General features: G+C 43.7%; 1 protein-coding gene and 1 pseudogene across 1 annotated transcript; both read right to left on the bottom strand.

Moving 5' to 3' along the window:
* Positions 1 to 14074: 14074 nt before the first annotated feature.
* Positions 14075 to 14878, bottom strand: LOC119358477 (annotated as a pseudogene).
* A 2733-nt stretch (positions 14879 to 17611) lies between these two features.
* LOC119357289 (serine/threonine-protein kinase SAPK5-like) lies at positions 17612 to 19429 on the bottom strand. The gene is made up of 3 exons (XM_037624282.1): positions 19086 to 19429; positions 18658 to 18981; positions 17612 to 18581 (listed from the first exon to the last, which is right to left on the bottom strand). The coding sequence occupies exons 1-3, from the start codon at positions 19203 to 19205 to the stop codon at positions 17850 to 17852; spliced, it is 1176 nt and encodes a 391-aa protein (XP_037480179.1). The 5' UTR covers positions 19206 to 19429; the 3' UTR covers positions 17612 to 17849.
* Positions 19430 to 21255: the final 1826 nt, after the last annotated feature.

Genomic DNA, 21255 nt, shown 5'->3' with positions numbered 1-21255 from the left:
CTCCGGGCAAGGTGCGACCTCGAGCATCTTTTCCAATACCGGATTTTCCAAACCCTCAGGGAGGGGGGCCAAGCATCGAATCATCTTTGCCTTTGTTAGCCAGTCCTGGTCGAAAAGCGAACTCTCAGAAATAACTTCGAAAATAACTTCGAATAAAAGACAGTGTGTTCGGCTAGAGGGTTTCTTACTTGTTCAGCGGCGCGGTTACTGCTCAGGCCCGCGTCCTCGGTAATATCCAGACATTCTACTTGAGGTTCGAAGAATGACTTGTACATCTCCTCGTGCGTCAGGCCGAGGAAACTTTGAATGGCACGTGGTCCCTCTGGGTTGAACTCCCACAAGCGAAGGGGCCGGAGTTTGCAAGGCTGGACTTGACGAACCAGCATAACTTGTATTACCGCAACCAAATTAAAATCTCCCTCGAAGAGATCTCGGATGCGGCTTTAAAGTATAGGCACGTCCTTGGCTGGACCCCAGCTCAGACCCCTGCTAATCCATGACATCAGTTGTGGTGGGGGGCCCAAGAGGAAAGCGGGGGTAGCCGCCCACTTGGCACTTCTGGGAGCCATGACGTAAAACCACTCCCGTTGCCATAATTAGGACACCTCTGGAAAGGAACCTTTCGGCCATGGAGCTCCTGCCATCTGCCTATCGATGCACCTCCGCACGATGCATGTTACCCCTCGATCATCTTCGGCTTTACTTCAAAGGTCTTGAGCCATAGGCCGAAGTGAGGGGTAACGCGGAGGAAGGCCTCACACACGACAATAAATGTCGTGATGTGGAGAAAGGAGTCCGGAGCTAGATCGTGGAAATCTAGCCCGTAATAGAACATCAAACCCCTGACGAAAGGATCCAGAGTGAGGCCTAGACCTCGGAGGAAGTGGGAGACGAACACAACGTTCTCGTTGGGTTCGGGAGTAGGGACGATCTGCCCTCGAGCAGGCAGCCGATGCGAAACCTCGGCAGTCAGATATCTGGCCTCCCTCAACTTCTTAATGTCCTCTTCCGTAACGGAGGAGGGCGTCCATCGGCCTTGAAGGCTGGATCCGGACATGGTTGAAGATCCGGAGCACCTAACCTGGGCTTTGGGTGTTAGAACTCGAGGCGGGGGAAGGGTTCGATTGAGCACGAGAGGGAAAAATTGAAAACCTTGTCCCCTTATAAAGAGGGTGAATATCAAGTGTTGTCTCCGTAGCCGTTTGGGACTTGCCTATAATCTAGGAGTCCTAGACACGGTTGGGTTACCCACGACCGCATTAATGAGAATCCTGTAATTAGGGGAACACGACCTCCGCTTCGGCAAGACGTGTCAAGAAACCGCCTCGCGTTATGTGTGGAGCTGGTTAAAAGAAACGGTTCGAATAATCACCGGGCCATGACATAACGTCATGTTGCCAAAACAAGCCAGCAAATTAGATCTGCGGAAAAATTATTCTCTCTGCGGTGGAATGTGGAACTTATTTTGCAGGGTCGGACACTATCCTCGTATTCAAATTCTTCTGTGATGTATTCGGAGAAGGAACCCGCCTTGCAATGCCGAAGACAATACTGCGTGCCGGACTCATCGTCATTGAAGCCTGGTTCAAGGGCTACTGAGGGAGTCCTGTATTAGGGGGTCTCCGGACAGCCGGACTATCTCCATTGGCCGGACTGTTAGACTATGAAGATACAAGATTGAAGACTTCGTCTCGTGTCCAGATGGGACTCTACTTGGCGTGGAAGGCAAGCTAGGCAATACATATATGGATATCTCCTCCTTTGTAACCGACCTTGTGTAACCCTAACCCTCTCTGGTGCCTATATAAATCGAAGGGTTTTAGTCCGTAGGACAACAATCACAACATACAATCATACCATATGCTAGCTTCTAGGGTTTAGCCTCTCTGATCTCGTGGTAGATCTACTCTTGTAACACCCATGTCATCAATATTAATCAAGCAGGACGTAGGGTTTTACCTCCATCAAGAGGGCCCGAACCTGGGTAAAACTTCGTGTCCCTTGCCTCCTGTTACCATCCGGCCTAGACGCACAGTTCGGGACCCCCTACCCAAGATCCGCCGGTTTTGACACCGACACTGGGCATCTTCATCCCATCTCTATTTCTATGGAGCATTGCGTCGAGCAGCTTGTGAGCAGTTGAGCTCGTGCGAACTGGGAGGACCATGGCCATGGCAGCCGAGCCCTTGCTCAAGCTAGGCGTAGCCTAGCTCGTCATCCAGATTCTCATCTCCCTTTCCCTTCGTGTGGAGCTCGCTCCCATCCTCCAGCCCGCTCCCCGTTGTCGTCCGAGAGCTAGCCGTCGACGCTGCTCCGCACTAGCATGGCCACCACCATAGTTTCGTCGAGACACGGTGTCCTAGAGCTTTGTCTCCTCACTCTCATCATCCTTGAAGACAAATATGAGCGAAGACGCCGCAGAATGACCGGATCGACCATGTCTTCAACCTCGGAACCGCCGGTCATCGCCGTCGAATTCAATACTTTCATAGCACCCCTGACCTCGCCAGTCTGCTCATATGAATCGCCATGAGCTCCTCTCCTTTTACCCCTTTCTCCCGTTGTCAAATATGTTCCGTAACTAATTCCTCCACCATGTCGGTGAGCTCCGGCCGTCGTTCCTCTCTGTCGTCATTGTTTGAGCACGAATTGATTGTGCCTGAGCACTGTATTGAGATCATGGAGCTCCAGCGATACCATCTAGCTGCTTAGCTCGCTCGCTTGCAAGCTGTAACTCGGCGCTCATGCAAGCCCGAGCTCCGCCACCGCCCAACTCGCCACCGTCAACGCTGCTGGACACTCTAGCATCTTACTGCTGGCACGGCCGCCACCGGCGGGCCCTTCCACGCCTCCTCCCTTTCCTCTCGAAGGCCATCTCCCGCCAACGCACCCGCATGCTTGCCTCTGCTCCGGATCAGCCGCCGCAGGGCAGAGTAACAGAGGAGGAAGAAGAAGATAAAAGGAGTATAAGAGGATGAGTGGCTGACTGATGGGTCCCCTGTCCACCTTAGTGGGTCAAACATTGACTTAGATTAGTCTTTGCCACGTCGCCTTGATAGGCGGGACCCACTTGTCGGTTTTGCTGTTTTCATGATCAAATTCCAGCATCGGTGCTCCGCGTTAGTCGTTACGCATTAGGCGCAGTTTCGGTGGTTTTTTGTGCCCTGTTTCAAATCTAGTATCAAGTTGTTACCCTAGCTTCAAGTGTGGTGGTTTGAGGAAAATAACTCGTCTCATGTCGAACTATTCAAATTTATGGCAGGTACTATAAGTTAGACGTTATGGTTGTTAAGCATTTTGATTTGATTAATCACCTGCCGGTTTTTTGTGTGCATAGGTTGATATGCCTTCCCTTGGTTTTACTCAAGTTTCGTTCTTGTAGCAGATTCATTCTTTGTTCCTTTTCTTTACACAAAGTAAAATCAGATAGTTTAGGCAAACGAAAAAGATGACCATCAGGCCTGGTGAGTTTTTTCACTTACGTAATTCAAGTAGTGCCGAAGTATAGATCTTAACAAAAAGGAAATCCTAGCAAATAACCACCGGAAGTTCAGTAGACTAAAAATGATGGAGCTGAGTAATGGGCAGTAATGTAGTTTGATGGATGTATAACACGCTTGGAACTCTTGTCCCATAAGTCCAACTTGGATCACTGTCGGTGTCAAAGATAGAGAGGACAAGTAATGAAGTAAAAATAATGTTTCGTACTTGTCCATAATGGCATGGAATTCATGTCTACAGCTGTTGTGGCCATCCCGCCATGAAACTATTAGTAGTACTCCATATTTGCAAAGTGAAATGCCTGGCCATTGAACTGCCTGGACGTCCTGCTCTTGGTTCTTGATGGGCCTCTGCCTTGGATGAATAAAAAGCAGTGATGCCATGTAAAGAGACATCCTACGGTTAGGGTTTTGTCTCACCTGTTACCAGGGGAGCAACTAGTTAACGAGCGCTCCTTCGGGAGCCTCGCAACGATCAGCGCCATTTGGCGCGCTCTCAGCCATTCGCCACGTGTTGCGCTCTGGACGCTCCCTCTGGATTTTATTATATTTTATTTTTCTGCATGCGTTTTTGGCTTTTTAAATAGTTTTTTTTGGGTTTTTTCGACGTTTTGTTTTTCTCTTGGTCTTCCTTAGCTTTTCGATCAAATTTTTTTTCAAGTCACGTTTTTTTCGCAAGAGGCACGTTTGTGCTTTAGCGAGAGTCACGGCCGCGCCTTTCGGAAACGAAAAAAATCGTGTTTTCTGTTTTTTTTTCTATTGCGAGAGTCACGGTTTTGCTTCCGCGAGAGGCACGGTTTTGCTTCCGCGAGAGTCACGGCCGTGCCTCTCGGAAAGGGAAAAACAAGACGTGTTTTTTGTTTTTTTCTTTCGCGAGAGTCACGGTTTTGCTTTCGTGATAGGCACGGTTGTGCTTTCGTGAGAGTCATGGTCGTGCCTCTCAGAAAGGGAAAAAAATATGTGTTTTCTATTTTTCTTTCTTTCGCGAGAGTCACGGTTTTGCTTCCACGAGAGGCACGGTTGTGCTTTCACGAGAGTCACAGTCGTGACTCTCGGAAACGGGAAAAAACGCGTTTTCTGTTTTTTTCCTTCCACGATGAAAGGATCGATATGGTTGACTAGAGGGGGGGGGGGTTGAATAGGCAACTAACAATTTTTAACTTTTCTTTCCCAAATTAAACTTTGCATCAAAGTAGGTTGTCTAGATGTGCAACTAGGTGAGCAACCTATATGATGCAATGACAACAAACAAACAAGCAAGTAAGAGAAGTAACACTAAAGAGCTTGCACAAGTAAAGGTAAGAAATAACCAAGAGTGGATCCAGTGAAGACGAGGATGTGTTACCGAAGTTCCTTCCTTTTAAGGGAAAGTACGTTTCCGTTAGAGCGGTGTGGAGGCAAAATGCTCCCCAAAAAGCCACTAGGGCCACCGTATTCTCCTCACGCCCTCACACAATGCGAGATGCCGTGATTCCACTATTGGTGCCCTTGAAGGCGGCGACCGGACCTTTACAAACAAGGTTGGGGCAATCTTCACAACTTAATCGGAGGCTCCCGACAATACCACGAAGCTTCACCATAATGGACTATGGCTCAGTGGTGACCTCAACCGTCTAAGGTGCTCAAATACCCAAGAGTAACAAGATTCGCTAGGGATAGGTGGGGGAATCGAAAATCTCTTGGTGGAAGTGTAGATCGGGGCCTTCTCAACCACTCCCGAGCAAATCAACAAGTTTGATTGGCTAGAGAGATAGATCGGGCGAAAATGAAGCTTGGAGCATTAATGGAGCTTGAGAGAGAAGAGGTAGGTCAACGGGGAAGAAGGGGACCCCCTTTTATAGTGGGGGCAACAATCCAACCATTGCCCCACAGAACAGCCCCGCAGAGGGTGGTAGTACCGCCTGGGGGGGCGGTACTACCGCTGAGCCAGCGGTACTGCCGCTCCAACTAGCGGTACTGCCGCGGAGAGGAGAGAAGCAGGGACCTGAACCCAGAGCGGTACTACCGCGGTGGTAAGGGCGGTACTACCGCTGAGAAGCGATACTACCGCCTCTACTGCCGCAACTAGTGCCGCAAAACCCGACACGAGAAAAAGAGCCCTTGAGTCGAGGCGGTAGGAGCCAGACAGGCTAGCGGTAGTACAGCTGCGGAGTCACGGGCGGTACTACCGCTGCGGAGCGGTACTGTCGCTTGTGACCCCTTAGCGGTACTACCGCTGGGTAGCACGGTACTACCGCTGGGAACCAGACAAGACACAAAAGAGAGAAAAGATCTCTCCATTGAAGTGGAAGTCGAGGCGGTAGGGCCAGGCAGGCCAGCGGTAGTACAGCTGCAGAGTCACCGGCGGTACTACCGCTGCGGAGCGGTACTGCCGCTTGTGACCCCTCAGCGGTACTACTGCTGTGTAGCGCGGTACTACCGCTGGGACCTAGACAAGACACACAAGAGAGAAAAGATCTCTCCATCGAAGCGAAAAAGCTCTGAGGGTGAGAAGCGGAAGTGTACGTGTTGATTCCACCCAAGCAATACGACAGCGGAACCCCTCTTGATAGTACGGTGCCCTCTATGCAACTAGACCACCGAAGAAGAAATGAAAGAGCTACACCGTCTTGAATGACACTCCGAGGGGAGGAAATCATCTCGTGCCAAGGATGAATCTCTGAAACGCTCAAAGCACACGATTAGTCCGCAAACACGTTGTCATCAATCACCAAATCCACATCGAGAGAGATATGCCTCAACACACGAGAGTCACGGTTTTGCTTCTACAGGAGGCACAGGTGTGATTTTGCGAGAGGCACGGGCGTGCCTCTTTCGGAAAGGGAAAAAACCGTGCTCTTGGTTTGGTTTTTTCGCCCGGTTTTTTTCGTCCGGTTTTTTTCATGAAAAAAAAGTTTGTCAAAACCTATCAACATGGGATCTAGTTTTGAAGATCTCGACGCGAGGAATCCAATGATGAAAACGGTTCAAGATTTGGACGCACGGTTTAAAAGATAAAACGTTTTGAATAAACGGATCTACGAAAAAAGGGAAAACTCCCAGGTTGCGACAAGTGGCGCGCTGCCTCTGTGCCACTTGTCACAACCTGGGAAAGTGAAGTGTTCTTTGCAACGAGTACTCCTTAATTAGTGATTTCATGTTACCAGCGTCCTATTTAGTACGTAGGCCGATGAATACCAACCAAACGCACACACTCGCGCAACAAACGAAACTTATTGGGCTGGCCCAGTTTAGCTGTGTGCTTCCCACCAGTTTTCAGAAGGTTCTGGAACCTTCCCACATGTGTTTCTCTTTCATTTTTTTCTTTTATGCTTTGCTTTTTATTCTCATTTTATTTTTTCGTTTTTATTTTCCTGTTGTCTTTCTATGCTTACTTTTTATTTCACAAATATTTTCAAAATTCTTGAAGATTTTTCAAATGGTGGATATTTTTTTTGAAATTAGAGAAGATGTTGCAAATTCATTAAAAAATTAAATCATGAACATTTATGAAATAAAACGACATTTTCATAATTGTTGAACATCGCCTGTAATTCGAGAACATTTTACTGAAATTTGCAAAAAAAAATTGACATTAGTTAATATTTTTTGAAGTTGAAAACATTTATTGAAATTCATGAACAATTTTTCCAATGCAATTGTGAATATTTATAAATCCGAGACCATTTCTTAAAATTTATGAACATTTTTAATTTCTTGAACATATGAAAAATTTCGAACATTTTTGAATATACGTGAACATTTTTTGTAATATGGGAATACTTTTCAAACTTACCAATATTTTTTGAAATTTGGAACAGTTTTCAAATTCGTAAATTTTATGCAAGTAAACAAAAAATTATTTCTAGTACTCAAAAAGAATGTAAGGTTTAATGTTTCATTTTTTGCACCACCTCTTCGCCTAACCTTCCCTGCATATAATCACCATCTTAGTTTAATTACCTTCAAAACCAACTCCACTTGAATTTATTTACCAAACTCCTCATCGCCTATAAAGTAAATCACGGGCAAGATATGATAAATATTAATTTACATAATCGTATTAATGTGGGCAGGTAATCACTCCGCTCGTCGGCTGGCCAAAACAGCAGGCGAACGCTCGCTCTATGATGCGTGGGTTTTTCCAGATTTTCTGGTAGCCTGGTTCATCGTTAATCCTTCACAATTGACCAGTCTAAGTTGACCGATCCACAGATAACGGGATGAATGCTGACCGTTAACTTTCCGAGAGAGAAAATGAGACTTAAGAAAACAAGAAATTAAAAAAATGTTTATGCATTTGAAAAACATTCACAGGCTCAAGAATAGTTTGTGGATTTTAAAAAATTATATAAATTCGAAAAATAAAAAGCTCACAAAAATGATAAAAGTTCATCAATTTCTTTTCATGAAATAGGAAAAATTCATGGATTTCGAAAAAAGTTCACAGATTGAAAAATGATTTGCAAAAAGTTCATCAACTTTGCAAAAAAGTTCATGGATATGAAAATATTTGCATGGAACTAGAAAAGGTTCATCGATTTTGAAAAGAAAGTTCACATATTATGCAAAACATGTTCATGAATTTGGAAAAGTCCATCAATATTTCCAAAAATTTAACAGTTTTGAGAAAAGTTCATTAGAAAGTTATCAAAAAACTTTAAAAAAATTGTGTAATTTGAAAAAACTTCATTTACGAAAAAAGAAAATAAGAGAAAGGAGAAAGAAAACTAAAATGAAAAAGCAAGTAAAAACGGAAGAAAAACCTGACAAATAAAACCAAAAGGAAAAGAAAACTAGAGTCCTCTTTATAGTGTTACAAGTTGACATACTACAAAGAAGTTGAAAAAAGTGGGTAGTCACGGAAGGTGATGTGTCCCAGCTGATTATCGTGGTTAGTACAGAAATGTGAGGACCAGAGAATGAATCCCACATATGCACATTTTTGTGAGGTTTGAAAAAACGAAAAAACATGTAAATGGTCCAAGCCCAGACCGGAGAGGGGGATGTGCGCTGGTTTGTGGAATGAGCTGTATCTGGCGCTGAGGGCAAAATATGGGAAATGGGGCGTTAATTGATGTGTGTCGCGTCTAGCGCTTGGTAACGGGGCTGGCCCATAGACTGTTCTGTGCGGTTTTTATTTTTTATTATTTGTTCAACTATATTTATTTATATTACTGAAATGGAAAAATGTTATAATGAGAACTTTAAAACGTTCATCGCACGTTCAAAAAATATAAATGCAGTGTTAAAATAAGGTCATGTGACTTTTATAAAATGTTGGTAGCATTTAAAAAAAATAAGTTTGTGACATTTATAAAATGTTCACATGTTTCAAACCAATAGTAATGAATTTTTGAGAAAATGTTTGCATAATTCAAAAAATATTGATGGTATCCAACAAACATATGTGATATAGAAAAATAAGTTCGCTCATTTCAAAAAAGGTTCATGACTTCTAAAAAAAGTGTGTACAATATAAAACATTTCTTATGCAATTCAAGATAAATGTGGATGGCAATGGAAAAATGTAGAGAATTTGAAATAAATAGTCATAGTTTCAAAAATATGTTCTGGTCATTTAATAACAATGTTTATACAATGTAATAAATGTTATATTTCGTCTCAATTAAAAAAATGTTGAATTCCTATTCCTATCTATGAACTTTAGTAGTTCATGTCATAACCCATGTTCAACTCTAAAGCCTGAACTGATTTGGTTAGTTATGTGCAGCTCGTAGTTGCTAATGTTGCGCTGTTTGTGAGTCAAACCACCCAATTTTCATTTATTGTTAATAGATGCTTATGCGTATGGATATCAAGTGAAAGCTTTGTTTCAAATCATCTAAATCTTTTCTTTCCTTGATAACACAACTAGTCATGAGTGACACCACTAGTCATCAGTGTGCTACATTTTCATGTTCTCTATTTACTATATGACTAGTAGACAGATATCCTAATAAATTTCAGTCTTCTGCAACTATTGCATGTTTGAAATATTCCCCTCGTATACATCCAAGAAGCGCATGCAATTTTTACTTGCCAAGAAAGAACAATTGTCTATTTGCTCCTTTCATGGTTGTGTGCATATGTGTTGTTGTAGGCTAGATTGTTCTTGTGCTATATGTGCTTTCCTTTTCAACACCGAGGTACCTTATAATGCTTATATGACAAACTGCATTATCTTGACATGTAAATGAAGGTGTTAACTAGGACCAAACCATTGTATAGCTTGTGCTATTTACTGCTTTAACCTCTGAGTTGTGTGTAGACATGAACATTTGTTTGTTGGGGAAAAAACTGCATGTTTGAGCTTAATTAGCTCAATTGGCTACTGTTTCAGGTTGATTAGATTGTGCTAAATGCAGTTCATGCTGCAGTAGAACTAAACATACCCTCAAATCTAAGGGGATGGTGTTGAAGAACTTGAGATGCAACCAACCTCCAAATCTTGGGCTCCAGGATGACAAGGAGGTTCAGTTTTCCTTCACTCGCTATTACCTGCACTTTGCCGCTCATGGACGATTAACTAAACCATAACTTGGGGTTTCTTTTGATTCTGGGTATTTTCTTCTTGATTCATCGAGGTATGCTAGATTGGCTGCAACCACCTCAAAAGTTTTTGTTGTACATTGGCATGCTAGATTCATTATGTTACATGATACACATGCTTTCGCAATACAGAGATGGTTGAATTGCAATGCACATGTTTTGGTACACCCACTGTTGCTATATAGAGTTGCTTGAATGGTAATGTACACAAACACTGCCACTATTGCAGATCAAAGTAGTTAACAACTATTGTTGTGAGTGAGATTTTTCATATATATGATCCAGGTTCAATCCATTCAAAGAGAAGTCTGCAAGTCTCTGATTAGTTAACAATATGATTGTAAACTCCTAAAGAAGTCTAGTGTGTAATGCCCTTACCAGCCATAACAGGTTCACTACTAGTAATACTTTTTGGTTGTTGTTACCCTGCAAGTAATTCAATGATGGGAGATCTCAAATTGATGTTGGATATTCACCCCTTCCAAAATGGCTTGTGTCATGTGTCAAATGCTCCAAATTGGATGGATGGTCATCCTGCTACATGAAGATCTATTTTTTTTGTTTTATAGTTCTGCACTATATATGGTACTCAGTTTATTCTCTGAACAAACCCCATTGATACCTAGGTTCTACAAATAAACTTTAGTACTTGTGAATGCATATTTTTCCCTTTTGAGCAAATGAAGGATTCATTAGAAACTTGACTAGTTGATGTATCTTGCCACTTTTGAGCAGACGGTTCTCTTGTTTGTATGTAGCCTTGATTGTCTCTTGTGATCGTTGATGCGGGCCGCCTAGCACCAATTCGACTATGGTGATCATATTGATCGTGCAGTCAGTGACCTAGTATAGCTCGTAAGCACAATTGGTCCTCTCCTCTCTCTCCTCTCTCCTCTCTCTCTCTCTCTCTCTTTCTACCATATGCATGTACAACATGTAAACATCAGGCCCCCTTATCATAAACATCATAACAATGAAATTGTACTTCTGCTAAACATCATAGCAAAAAAAGACAATCAAATACCTTTTTTAGGGAGGACAATCACATAACTTTTTTGTAGAACAGGACAATCAAACACCTAAGGAATTGGTGAAAGCATAATGGGGTGTGCATTGCTTCGCGAATGATATATATCTCGTTTATAGCGAGGATATCATCAGCCATCAGACGTCCTGCGCGATTTGCGGAAGCTAACGGATGGAATAGCCGAGCATTACGATCAAATACCTTTTTAGCATAAAAAGGACAATCAAATACCTTTTTTTTGGGAGGACAGTCACATACCTTTTTTTAGAACAGGGCAATCAAATACCTAAGGGATTGGTGAAAGCATAATGGATGATATGGCGGAAGCCTCATGGGCTAGCTTTGCTGGTGGGCTGATCTGATCGTTTTCTTAGGCGTGCATGCTTCGCGAATGATATATATCTCGCTTATAGCGAGGATAACATCCATCTCGCATGAAGTGTTCGGGCATATGGGATGCCCCCGTTAACGCGGTTTCTGGCTCCGAAACTGGATTGCTTGGTCGCTACACTTAGTCGCTTGTTGCTATGGAATGTTTTTCTTCTTCTTTCCTGTGCAATGGTTGGACTGGTTTTATCGGTCATTTCTTTCTTTTTTTTGTATTTTTTCTTTTGGTTTTTTGTTTCTTTCTCTGTTCATTGGTTTTCCTGATTTCCATAGTGTTTCCTTGTTTAGCGTCGGTTTCTTCAGCTTTTCTTCTTCTTCCTTTTTCCCTTTATTTTCTATTGTTTTTTTCTTGGGGTTCCTTTTGTTTTCTCACTGGTTTTCTTTGGGTTTGCTTTTTTCTTTAATATAAGTTTGATTTTCTTTGTTTTTCACTGGCTTTCTTTCACTTTACTTTCTTTTTCCATTTTACTTTGGTTTTCTTTTGTTTCTTTCTTCGTTTCATTGTTTTTCTTTTTGTTTCTTTGTTAAATTTTATCGCTATTTTGACATGTGTCTACATTTCTTTGTTACACAATATAGATTTTCATTGTGCATGTGAAACATTTTTTTGATACACATTGAACATTATTAAACACACGATGTACATTTAATTTTTTTTATTTTTGAACACTTTTTTGAATTCATGGTCAACATTTTTCATATACACAAGTCTATATTTTTCGTATACACCAGGTATATTTTTTAATACATGTTTAACATTTTTAAATACACGATCAATATTTTTTCAAATATATGTTTTGATGTAGTTTTATTTTTCATACACATTATTCACTTTTGGTATACATATAAAACATTTTTATAAATATTTGAACATTTTTCAAATACATAAGTAACATTTTTTGAAACATATATTTTGATTAACGTTTTTGTAAACATATATTCAGGTTCTGTAGACTGCTGTAGTACACTGTTCTAATTCAGTAAAACAACATATTGCTCCGCTGATAATATGACGGCATAAGAATGTCATTTTACACAAAGTCACAAAAATAAAAAAATTAAAGAGAAGAGAAAAAGGTCCAGCCTTCACCTCCTGATATAAATTAAAAGAAATGAACACCGCAGCCTTTCCTTTAGTCCCTCCTGGTCTGAAGGACTTAAAAATGCAAATGGACAATGATGCCTCTCATTTTATCTCTCCTGAGTCTTCCCAGTCGACAAAAGAAAAACAGGCGCAGACACAACCTGGAGTGCCATAACGGACCAAAAGTAAAACGCAGAGACAATGACAGCAATGGACCGACGCAAGCGACACACGCGCAGACACGGACGCTCGACCGGAAACAGAGGCTCGCATGAAAAATCAAGCACAAATAGATCAAACAGTGATGGACTTAAATGTGAAATAAATATATTACATCTAGATGTAAGATAGCAATTTCCTATATTTTTAGCGACTGCATCAACGTTTTGCTCGTCAAATATGTATCAAGATTTGACCTAAAATACGATGATAACTAGACGGACATAGTAATTAAGCAATTCACTGTGTGCATACTGATGAAGGCAAGTATGCACAGGGCCGGCCCTGGGGTATGGGCAGGGGGGCGACGGCCCAGGGCCCAGCACAGGGAGGGGCCCATGATGTAGTGCACATATATAATATAGCCAAGCAAAAATAGGTGAGAAAAAAATTATGAGAGAATAAAAACGAGATGAGGTAGGCCCATCAGATAGCAGGTGGCGATTAGCGAAGCCTCACGCACGCCGCACGGCAGGGCCGCTCGTTTCGATTGTGAAACAAATCAGATCTCGCGGACGCCTCACTCGTCTGTTCGTCCTCTCGTCGCTGTGGTCGCCTCGGTCACCGCTGTGTGCGTCGCCCGCCGTGCGGCAATCCAGCAGCCGCAGCCCGCAGCAGTACGTATACGTATGTATGTGAACAGTGAGCGAAGCACACAGCAGTACATATACGTATCCATGCATAACTCTCCATCCCTGCAAACACCAATTTCAGCAATTTCTTTTATTTTTTAGAACGTATTCAACTATTCATCCATGATCCATCCTCTAATTTCAGTGTACACGAAGTTCCAAAATTTTAATGTATAGTTTTCGAATTCAATCTTTCATAGTATGTATTCAACCATCCTTTTTTTGTCATTTTGTGCACATGTCTAGGGTTCTAATCATTCAAATCATTCTATGTATAAATTTCTTATTCCTTGAATAATTTTTTCTTCATAATATATTAGGACATTAGCCCGCCATGTTGTCTAAGAAGCATTTGTCAGTTGCTCAAACAAGGAGAAAAAAAGATAGAAAGGGATCGGAAGATTCAACAACTGAAGAGTACTTAAGTATTATTGTTGTCGATAGAGTCAGTTGAATTTGGTTCTTATTTGAGGTAATCATATCATGTTAGTTTCAATTTTTTATCTTTTTAGTATTTCTATTGTAATATGGCATTGCCTAACAATTATTATGTTTAAGTTTATGTACCAAGCACACGCATACATATATATGATCTTAGGACATAGGGGCACATGGCGTCGAGTTCGCCTAGGGCCTTCCGAAACACAGGGCCGGCCCTGAGTATGCATTCCACATTGCCCGGACATAAGAGATATGGACAAAAAACTTAATGTTAATTAGCTAATTTGTTACAATTGACAAAAAGAAAAATTCAATCTTATAACAAATAATTAACCAGATTGGACTAGAAACGACGTGGACGAGCCATGGCCGGCGGCGCCATGTGGTGAAAAGAGATTGACGTCAGATTTGGAGCTTGCTCATGCCGAAGTCCCCGCTGGTGTGCACCTCCCGCACCGTCCGGTCATACTCGTCCTCGCCGTACTCCTCCTCCTCCCCCTCCTGGTTGCCGTCCTCCTCATAGGAGGCCTCGCCGTCGCCCGTGCCCCAGCCGTAGCCGGACACCGGCTTGTCGGGCTTGGGCACCGTCTGTGCCTCCTACACGATCATCATGATCTCCTCCACGCTCTGCGCCGAGTAGGCCGGCGCGGGCGCGGGCACCGCCGCGGCGCCATTGGAGGAGGCCGTCGCGCTCGCGCCGACACCGGCGACGCTGTCGTTGGAGGAGGGAGCGACGTCGACATGCCGACGGTTGTAGTAGGCCTGTCGCGCCTCCTCCTTGAGCTCTCGCGGCAAGTTCTTGAGGAACCAGGGGTGCGCCTTGATCTCGACCATGGTGATGCGCTTGCGCGGGTCGGCGACGAAGATGCTGGAGCGCAAGTGGCGGTAGGTCTCTGAAGATTAGAACCGCCATGATTGATTAGAAGAAACAGAGGAGGAAGAAGAAGAAGAATCAAAAAACCTTTGAGTATCCGAAGTCGCAGATCTTGAGGCGTGGCGTGGAGCTGCCGTCGAGGAGGATGTTCTCGAGCTTGAGGTCGCGGTGGCAGATCTGCATGGCGTAGTTCCACGGTGTTTTATCTCATAATTTGTTACAATCTACTCACTAAGTTTCACGTAGATGTTGATCACTATGGCTATTATCTCACAGTCTCTAGAAGCAAATCTTCTTCACTAGATTTCCTAGAGGTGTTGCGTCATAACTAGACATAGTTCCACAGTGTGTTTTTTCAGCAAAAGAACTTCTAGAAGAACTATTCGCAACCTAAAAAACTTGAAACGGGCTAAAAACTGGCTAAATTTTCTCTAAATAGGGTAATCTGGATGAGAACTCATTAATAGGGTAGTTAGTGCAAAATATTTAAAATTATGAGGTAAAAATCTGGAATTTACTCATATTTGTAATATTTAGTTTGTAGTCCAATGCGCGCGTATCATCGAATAATGCAATTTGATTATGCCTATTTTGTAACATAAGTTATATTTTGTTTATACTTCTGAATATATTTTGTTTAACTTTCTTCGGTGTTGCTGACTGTTGTATAAACAACTCTAGTCTTAGAAAACTAATTCAAAATTCAAATCAGCAGGTTCTGTTTTTTTATCAGTTAGAAACCGAAAAGAATATTTGTTTAACTCCATGTGGTTAATTTTTCCAACACTAGACATTGGTAGGAACAAAAAAAGTGTAATATCAAGGTTAATCCAATCCTCGTTGATATACTAAAATTTTATATTTATTTATAATTTATTTTCTCAAATTAAAATATTATATTGTATAATTACATAACTCAGTCAACATAATTGTGCACACCATTGTTGAAAATATCAATGATGGTATTTTTGCTATGTAATTATAATTTTTACCATTAAACGTACATTTTGGATGTGCTAAATTTGAATAATATTTTGTGACAAAATTTATATTTAGTTTTTGGAGACATTGTAATTTTAAAGAAGTCTTTAAACGAAAAAGTTAAATGTGACGATGTAAAGAAAGACTAAACAGGGCATCCACCTGATTAATTTGTTTTAATTAATGAGTTTTTTGGATGGCTAATCGAATGAGTTATAGTGTATATATTTGTGCATGTTTAGGTGTATACTTAGTATCAGTGAATGCCAGTGAATGCCTTTGCAGAGGTCTCTAAGGCATATGTCCAGCAAATATCTTGATACGGTTTAATAGCGCATGACTTGGCATAATCAAGTACAAAAATCTAAAGTATAATATATTTGTAAGGAACTTGTTATTTATTCATGGCTAAGTTCTAAATAATTATAATTTGTTACATTAGCAGCCAGCCGATGGCAGTCTTCTCAACCTTCTATAATTACGAATATCAATAACTAGACTGGAAGCTTTTTTGTATCAATTTAGAAATAATTAATTCTTAGTGAGCTAATAAATAGAGAAACCATATACTAAGTTAACTTTTTGTGAGTTATCACAAAAGAAACTTGTTCGATTGACATTATTAAAACTGAATAAATCTTATGAACTAATTAACCATGAAACGTGTTATATGTGGTGTTATAATGCCATGTCCAATAGAAGATTGTTTATCTAGACCCTTAGTGAAGGGGAACAATATAAGCACCTATACTAGTATTGCAACCTTCAATGCAAAATGCTACTACTACGCTTAGATAATCAACATAGACTAATAAATCACTTGAGCGCTAGGGGAAAAGTGTTATGATCCTTGCCGCTGGCGTCACATACAGGGAATTCAGATCATAATTTGGGTACAACATGGATACAATCAGAGAAGTCTTCTGGGAGGAAGAAGCAAAAGGAAGGGAAAAGTGGTTTCAACCACACAAAGTTCAACGTCGACGCCCTTATCAGGCAACAGGCAGGGCACATATAGGTTCCGTACATGGGCCAAGCCCGACACAAATTATGCTCACAGGCCCAATCACTGGACCGACTACTACTATTACTAGCCCATGGCTCAAGTCATGGGCTCATGGCACAAAGTTAAGCGTCAGGTGCCAGATTTGGATTGGAAATAAAACCCATGCTAGCAGGAGTACCGGGGATTTCTCAAAAAAAAAAGGTAGGAGTACCGGGAATGTTTTTCGTAGCACCTACATTGGAGATGACCTAAGAAACTTTTTTTTAGAAAAGCATCAGATCTATTACAAAGTCCATCGGAAGTACAAAACATTTCGATCATAATAAAAATTACTCCCTCCGTTTCAAAATAGATGACCCAAATTTGTATAAAGTAAGTATAAAGTTGAGTCATCTATTTTGGAACGGAGGGAGTACATCAAGATTTCGGGACCACCGAACGACCACCACTGCCGCCAGAACGAGCCGCTGACGCGCCGCTATCGCTGCACCCCTACTTGGAACTTGTTATTGAATCGTTGGCATACTGCTATACTGGTGTTTCAATGGTCAGATATGTCTTACAAGTTCTAGTACTGCTTATATATTGGGTCAGACCATTGACTAATAGCATGACATTCACCGTTAATTTGTTTGTTCTCAAATATTACAAAATAAATTTTACTATGTACTTGATGCTAAGTACGTATCTACCATCTTTAAGACTATTTGTTGAAATCATGACGATGTTGAGAACAAATTATACTATATGTAGTGTAATTTTTCACAAATTTTGGACTACCGTACCCAGTGCTGAGATTCACCGAGAGGAACTACAAGCAAGCACCCATTCCACATTTCCACGACAAAAGGGGTTTGAACAAAAAACTTAATGTTAATTAGCTGATTTGTTACAATTGAGCAAACTTTGACCTAAAATACCATGATGACTAGACAAACATAGTACTTAAGCAATTCACTGTGCTCACACTGACGAGGGCAGGTATGCATTCCACATTGCCCGGACATAAGAGATTTGAACAAAAACCTTAATGTTAATTAGCTAATTTGTTACAATTGATAAAAAGAAAAATTCAATCTTACAACAGATAATTAACCAGAGTGGACTAGTAGAAACGACGTGGAGGAGCAATGGCCGGCGGCGCCATGTGGTGAGAAGAGATTGACGTCAGATTTGGAGCTTGCTCATGCCGAAGTCCCCGCTGGCGTGCACCTCCCGCACCGTCCGGTCATACTCGTCCTCGCCGTACTCCTCCTCCTCCCCCTCCTGGTTGCCGTCCTCCTCGTCGGAGGCCTCGCCGTCGTCCGTGCCCCAGCCGTACCCGGACACCGGCTTGTCGGGCTTGGGCACCGTCTGCGCCTCCTGCACGATCTTCATGATCTCCTCCACGCTCTGCGCCGAGTAGGCCGGCGCGGGCGCGGGCACTGCGGCGGCGCCATTGGAGGAGGCCGCCGCGCTCGCACCGGCGGCGCTGCCGTTGGAGGAGGGAGCGACGTCGACGTGCCGGCGGTTGTAGTAGGCCTGCTGCGCCTCCTCCTTGAGCTCCCGCGGCAGGTTCTTGAGGAACCAGGGGTGCGCCTTGATCTCGGCCATGGTGATGCGCTTGCGCGGGTCGGCGACGAAGATGCGGGAGAGCAGGTGGCGGCAGGTCTGCGAGACGTGCACGTACTCGGGGATCTTGTACTGCACCGACATGATCCGCGCGATGGTCTTGCGGAAGTTCTTGGGGTCCTTGGTGTCCTCGAACGGGTAGCCGCCGACGAGCATCACGTAGAGCGTCACCCCGCACGACCACACGTCCGCGTGCTTCCCGTCGTACTCCCGCCGCGAGAGCACCTCCGGCGCGATGTACGCCGGCGTGCCCACCGTCGACTTGGGCCGCGAGTGGAGCACCGACGACTGCATATCAATTTTCCATTTTAGTCAGGTACTAGATTTATGATTCCATCGATCGAGACCAGAGGAAGAAGAGGACCTTTGAGTATCCGAAGTCGCAGATCTTGAGGCGCGGCGCGGGGCTGCCGTCGAGGAGGGTGTTCTCCAGCTTGAGGTCGCGGTGGCAGATCTGCATGGCGTGGCAGAAGCTGACGCCGCAGACGAGCTGCTGGAAGAAGTAGCGGGCCTCGTCCTCGTGGAAGCGGCCGGCGTCGCAGATGCGCTCGAAGAGCTCGCCGCCGGCGGCGTACTCCATGACGATGCCCAGGTGCGTGGGCGTGAGCACCACCTCCTTGAAACGGATGATGTTGGGGTGCCGCAGCGACCGGTGGTTCACGATCTCCCGGAACACGTTCTCGTCGATCTTTTTTGTTTCGTTGCAACCGAGCGAGATTCAGATTCTTGATCAAAAATACATACGCGGACACACAGCCCACGACGCATGAAGGAAGGAACACACGCACGTACCCTGTATCCTCGCTCGATGAACTTCATGGCGACGAGCTCGCGCGTGTCCCGGTTGCGCATCAGCTTGGCCACCCCGAAGTTGCCGGACCCGATCTCCCGGACCGGCTCGTACTTCTCCATGCTCTCTCTCGATGGTTGACTTTGGATCTCTCTCTCGATCGAGCTCCTTCCTTCCTTCTTCCTGATGTGTTCGGCAGAGCAGAGGAGAACAGAGGAAGAAGAAGAGGAGGAGATAAACAGGGTGCGTGGGGGGTGTGTGGACGTGGGGGTTGCTGCAGGTGATGATGAAGATGAGTGGGGAGGGAAGAGGGAGGGAGCAGGTGCGTTGGGTGCGCGGCTGGCCAAGTTATCCTACCACTAATCAATCACATACACTTGTGGAGTAGTAGTAGTAGTATAGTACCTTGCACTGGTTGGAATCAAGCTGAGGGGGACCTGCTCTGATCTGACCTCTCTTAACATCTCTCTGTCTGAGGCAGCAGCCTCATGGATCCACACCACAAGTGTAAAGTGCACTGTTCTCTTGCTTTGCTGTCTGATGTACATCTACATGCACGCACACTAGGAAAAAGGAAACTTTCTTCAGAGAGATAATTAGCAGGAGTACTAGAAAATTTTGTTGAAGAAAGCTCCCCTTTCCTCTTTGAATTAATGAGTGTGTATAGTACAATTAAGAGATGGCCGTGTTGCTTTCGGGATGAACTGTGGCTTAGGCTAAAGGGCAGTGCTGATGACAGAGCAGCAATGCCAACAGATACCTGAAAGCTCAAAAGTTCCAAAAGCAGATAGATGCGAATCAAATCCTTACATCTGGATATTATTGGAATATGAATGCATCACTAACTAAAAGCAGAGAAGAAAGAGAGAGCGTCCGTCCAGGAAGAAAGGAAGGGAGGAAGATGATCAACTGATCATGATCGGCTCAAGAAGCCGCCGTCCCAATTCCCAACCCATCCAGTGAAAATATCTAGGGCTTCTTTGATTCAAAGGAATTTTATAGAATTTCTGGAGGATTGAAATCCTTAGGATTTTTTCCTATGTTGGTCCTTTGATTTATAGGATTGGATCTCATAGGAATTTTTTCTATGAAATCTTTTGTACTACATTTCATAAGAAATTTAACATCCAATCCAACCTCTTTTTACAATTCTTTTGTTTTTCCCGTGACATCAAACAATCATTGCTAGTTCTATAGGATTCAAATGGGCATTGCCACTCCAACCCTACGCTTTTCCTATTCCTACGTTTTTAAAATCCTACGAATCAAAGAGGCCCCTAGGCTGGAAGATGAATTGTATACGAATTCAGAGCCGGCTGTAGAAAATAAAAGATCTAATGGACAAGGTTGCTATGAAAAATCAGGCCTTGCCTTGCTTGCCAATTCAAACTTCAAAGCCGTCCAGCAGATGATCGATGCAGCACGGTAATTAAAAACATTTTATTCTTTGTACTTGCGCCGTGCTGACAGGGACGGCAACCCTAACATAACCTCTCCTTGTTAAACCCGTCAGTCAGGCCGGATATTTTTAGCCCCGTCAGATCCGATGCATGTATCCACCAGCTAAGCTACGTGCAGCTCCATAACAAGGCCAACTGTAGTAAACCATCAATCTGTCTACGAGCGGGTGAAAATGACGGAGCTGCCTTAATTAACCTGCATGTGATGTGATTCTCAGCTGCATCCTGGGCATCACGGCATGGACGGATGAAGACAACCAAGCTGCCGCGACCAGGATGCATGGTGCAGGAACCAAGATGCCGACAGCCGCACGGCGGAGGGGAGTGGACGGTGCACGGTGGGGTCGCCGTCGGCTGCACCGTCTGGTTCGGCAGCTCCTACTGGCTAGTACTCACACTCCCAGACAGAATCTAGATGGGATCCCTCATGGCAACTCCAAAGGGCCGACCCATTTCGTCCGCCTACGTCCATTTGAGTCGGCGTGGACAAAAGTGACAGCCCAGCGTGCCGACCCAAACCCAAACCATGTCCGCGTCGCGTCCGCGCCGACGCATTTGCGGCTCAAATTTGTGCACCAAATGCGTTGGCGCGGACGCCTAACGGACGCTTCGCGCACCTTCTCGCCATCCGCCGCGTCACCAAATGGCGGCCGTCCAACTACCCGCTGCCCACGCGGTCAGCTTAATTTATAACGACGGGTCCACGCGTCAG

Source organism: Triticum dicoccoides, chromosome 2A (genome assembly GCF_002162155.2).
Source record: "Triticum dicoccoides isolate Atlit2015 ecotype Zavitan chromosome 2A, WEW_v2.0, whole genome shotgun sequence".
NCBI lineage: Eukaryota > Viridiplantae > Streptophyta > Magnoliopsida > Poales > Poaceae > Triticum > Triticum dicoccoides.
The sequence above is the reverse complement of the archived record's forward strand: the minus strand, read 5'-3'. Positions and strand labels throughout refer to the sequence as shown.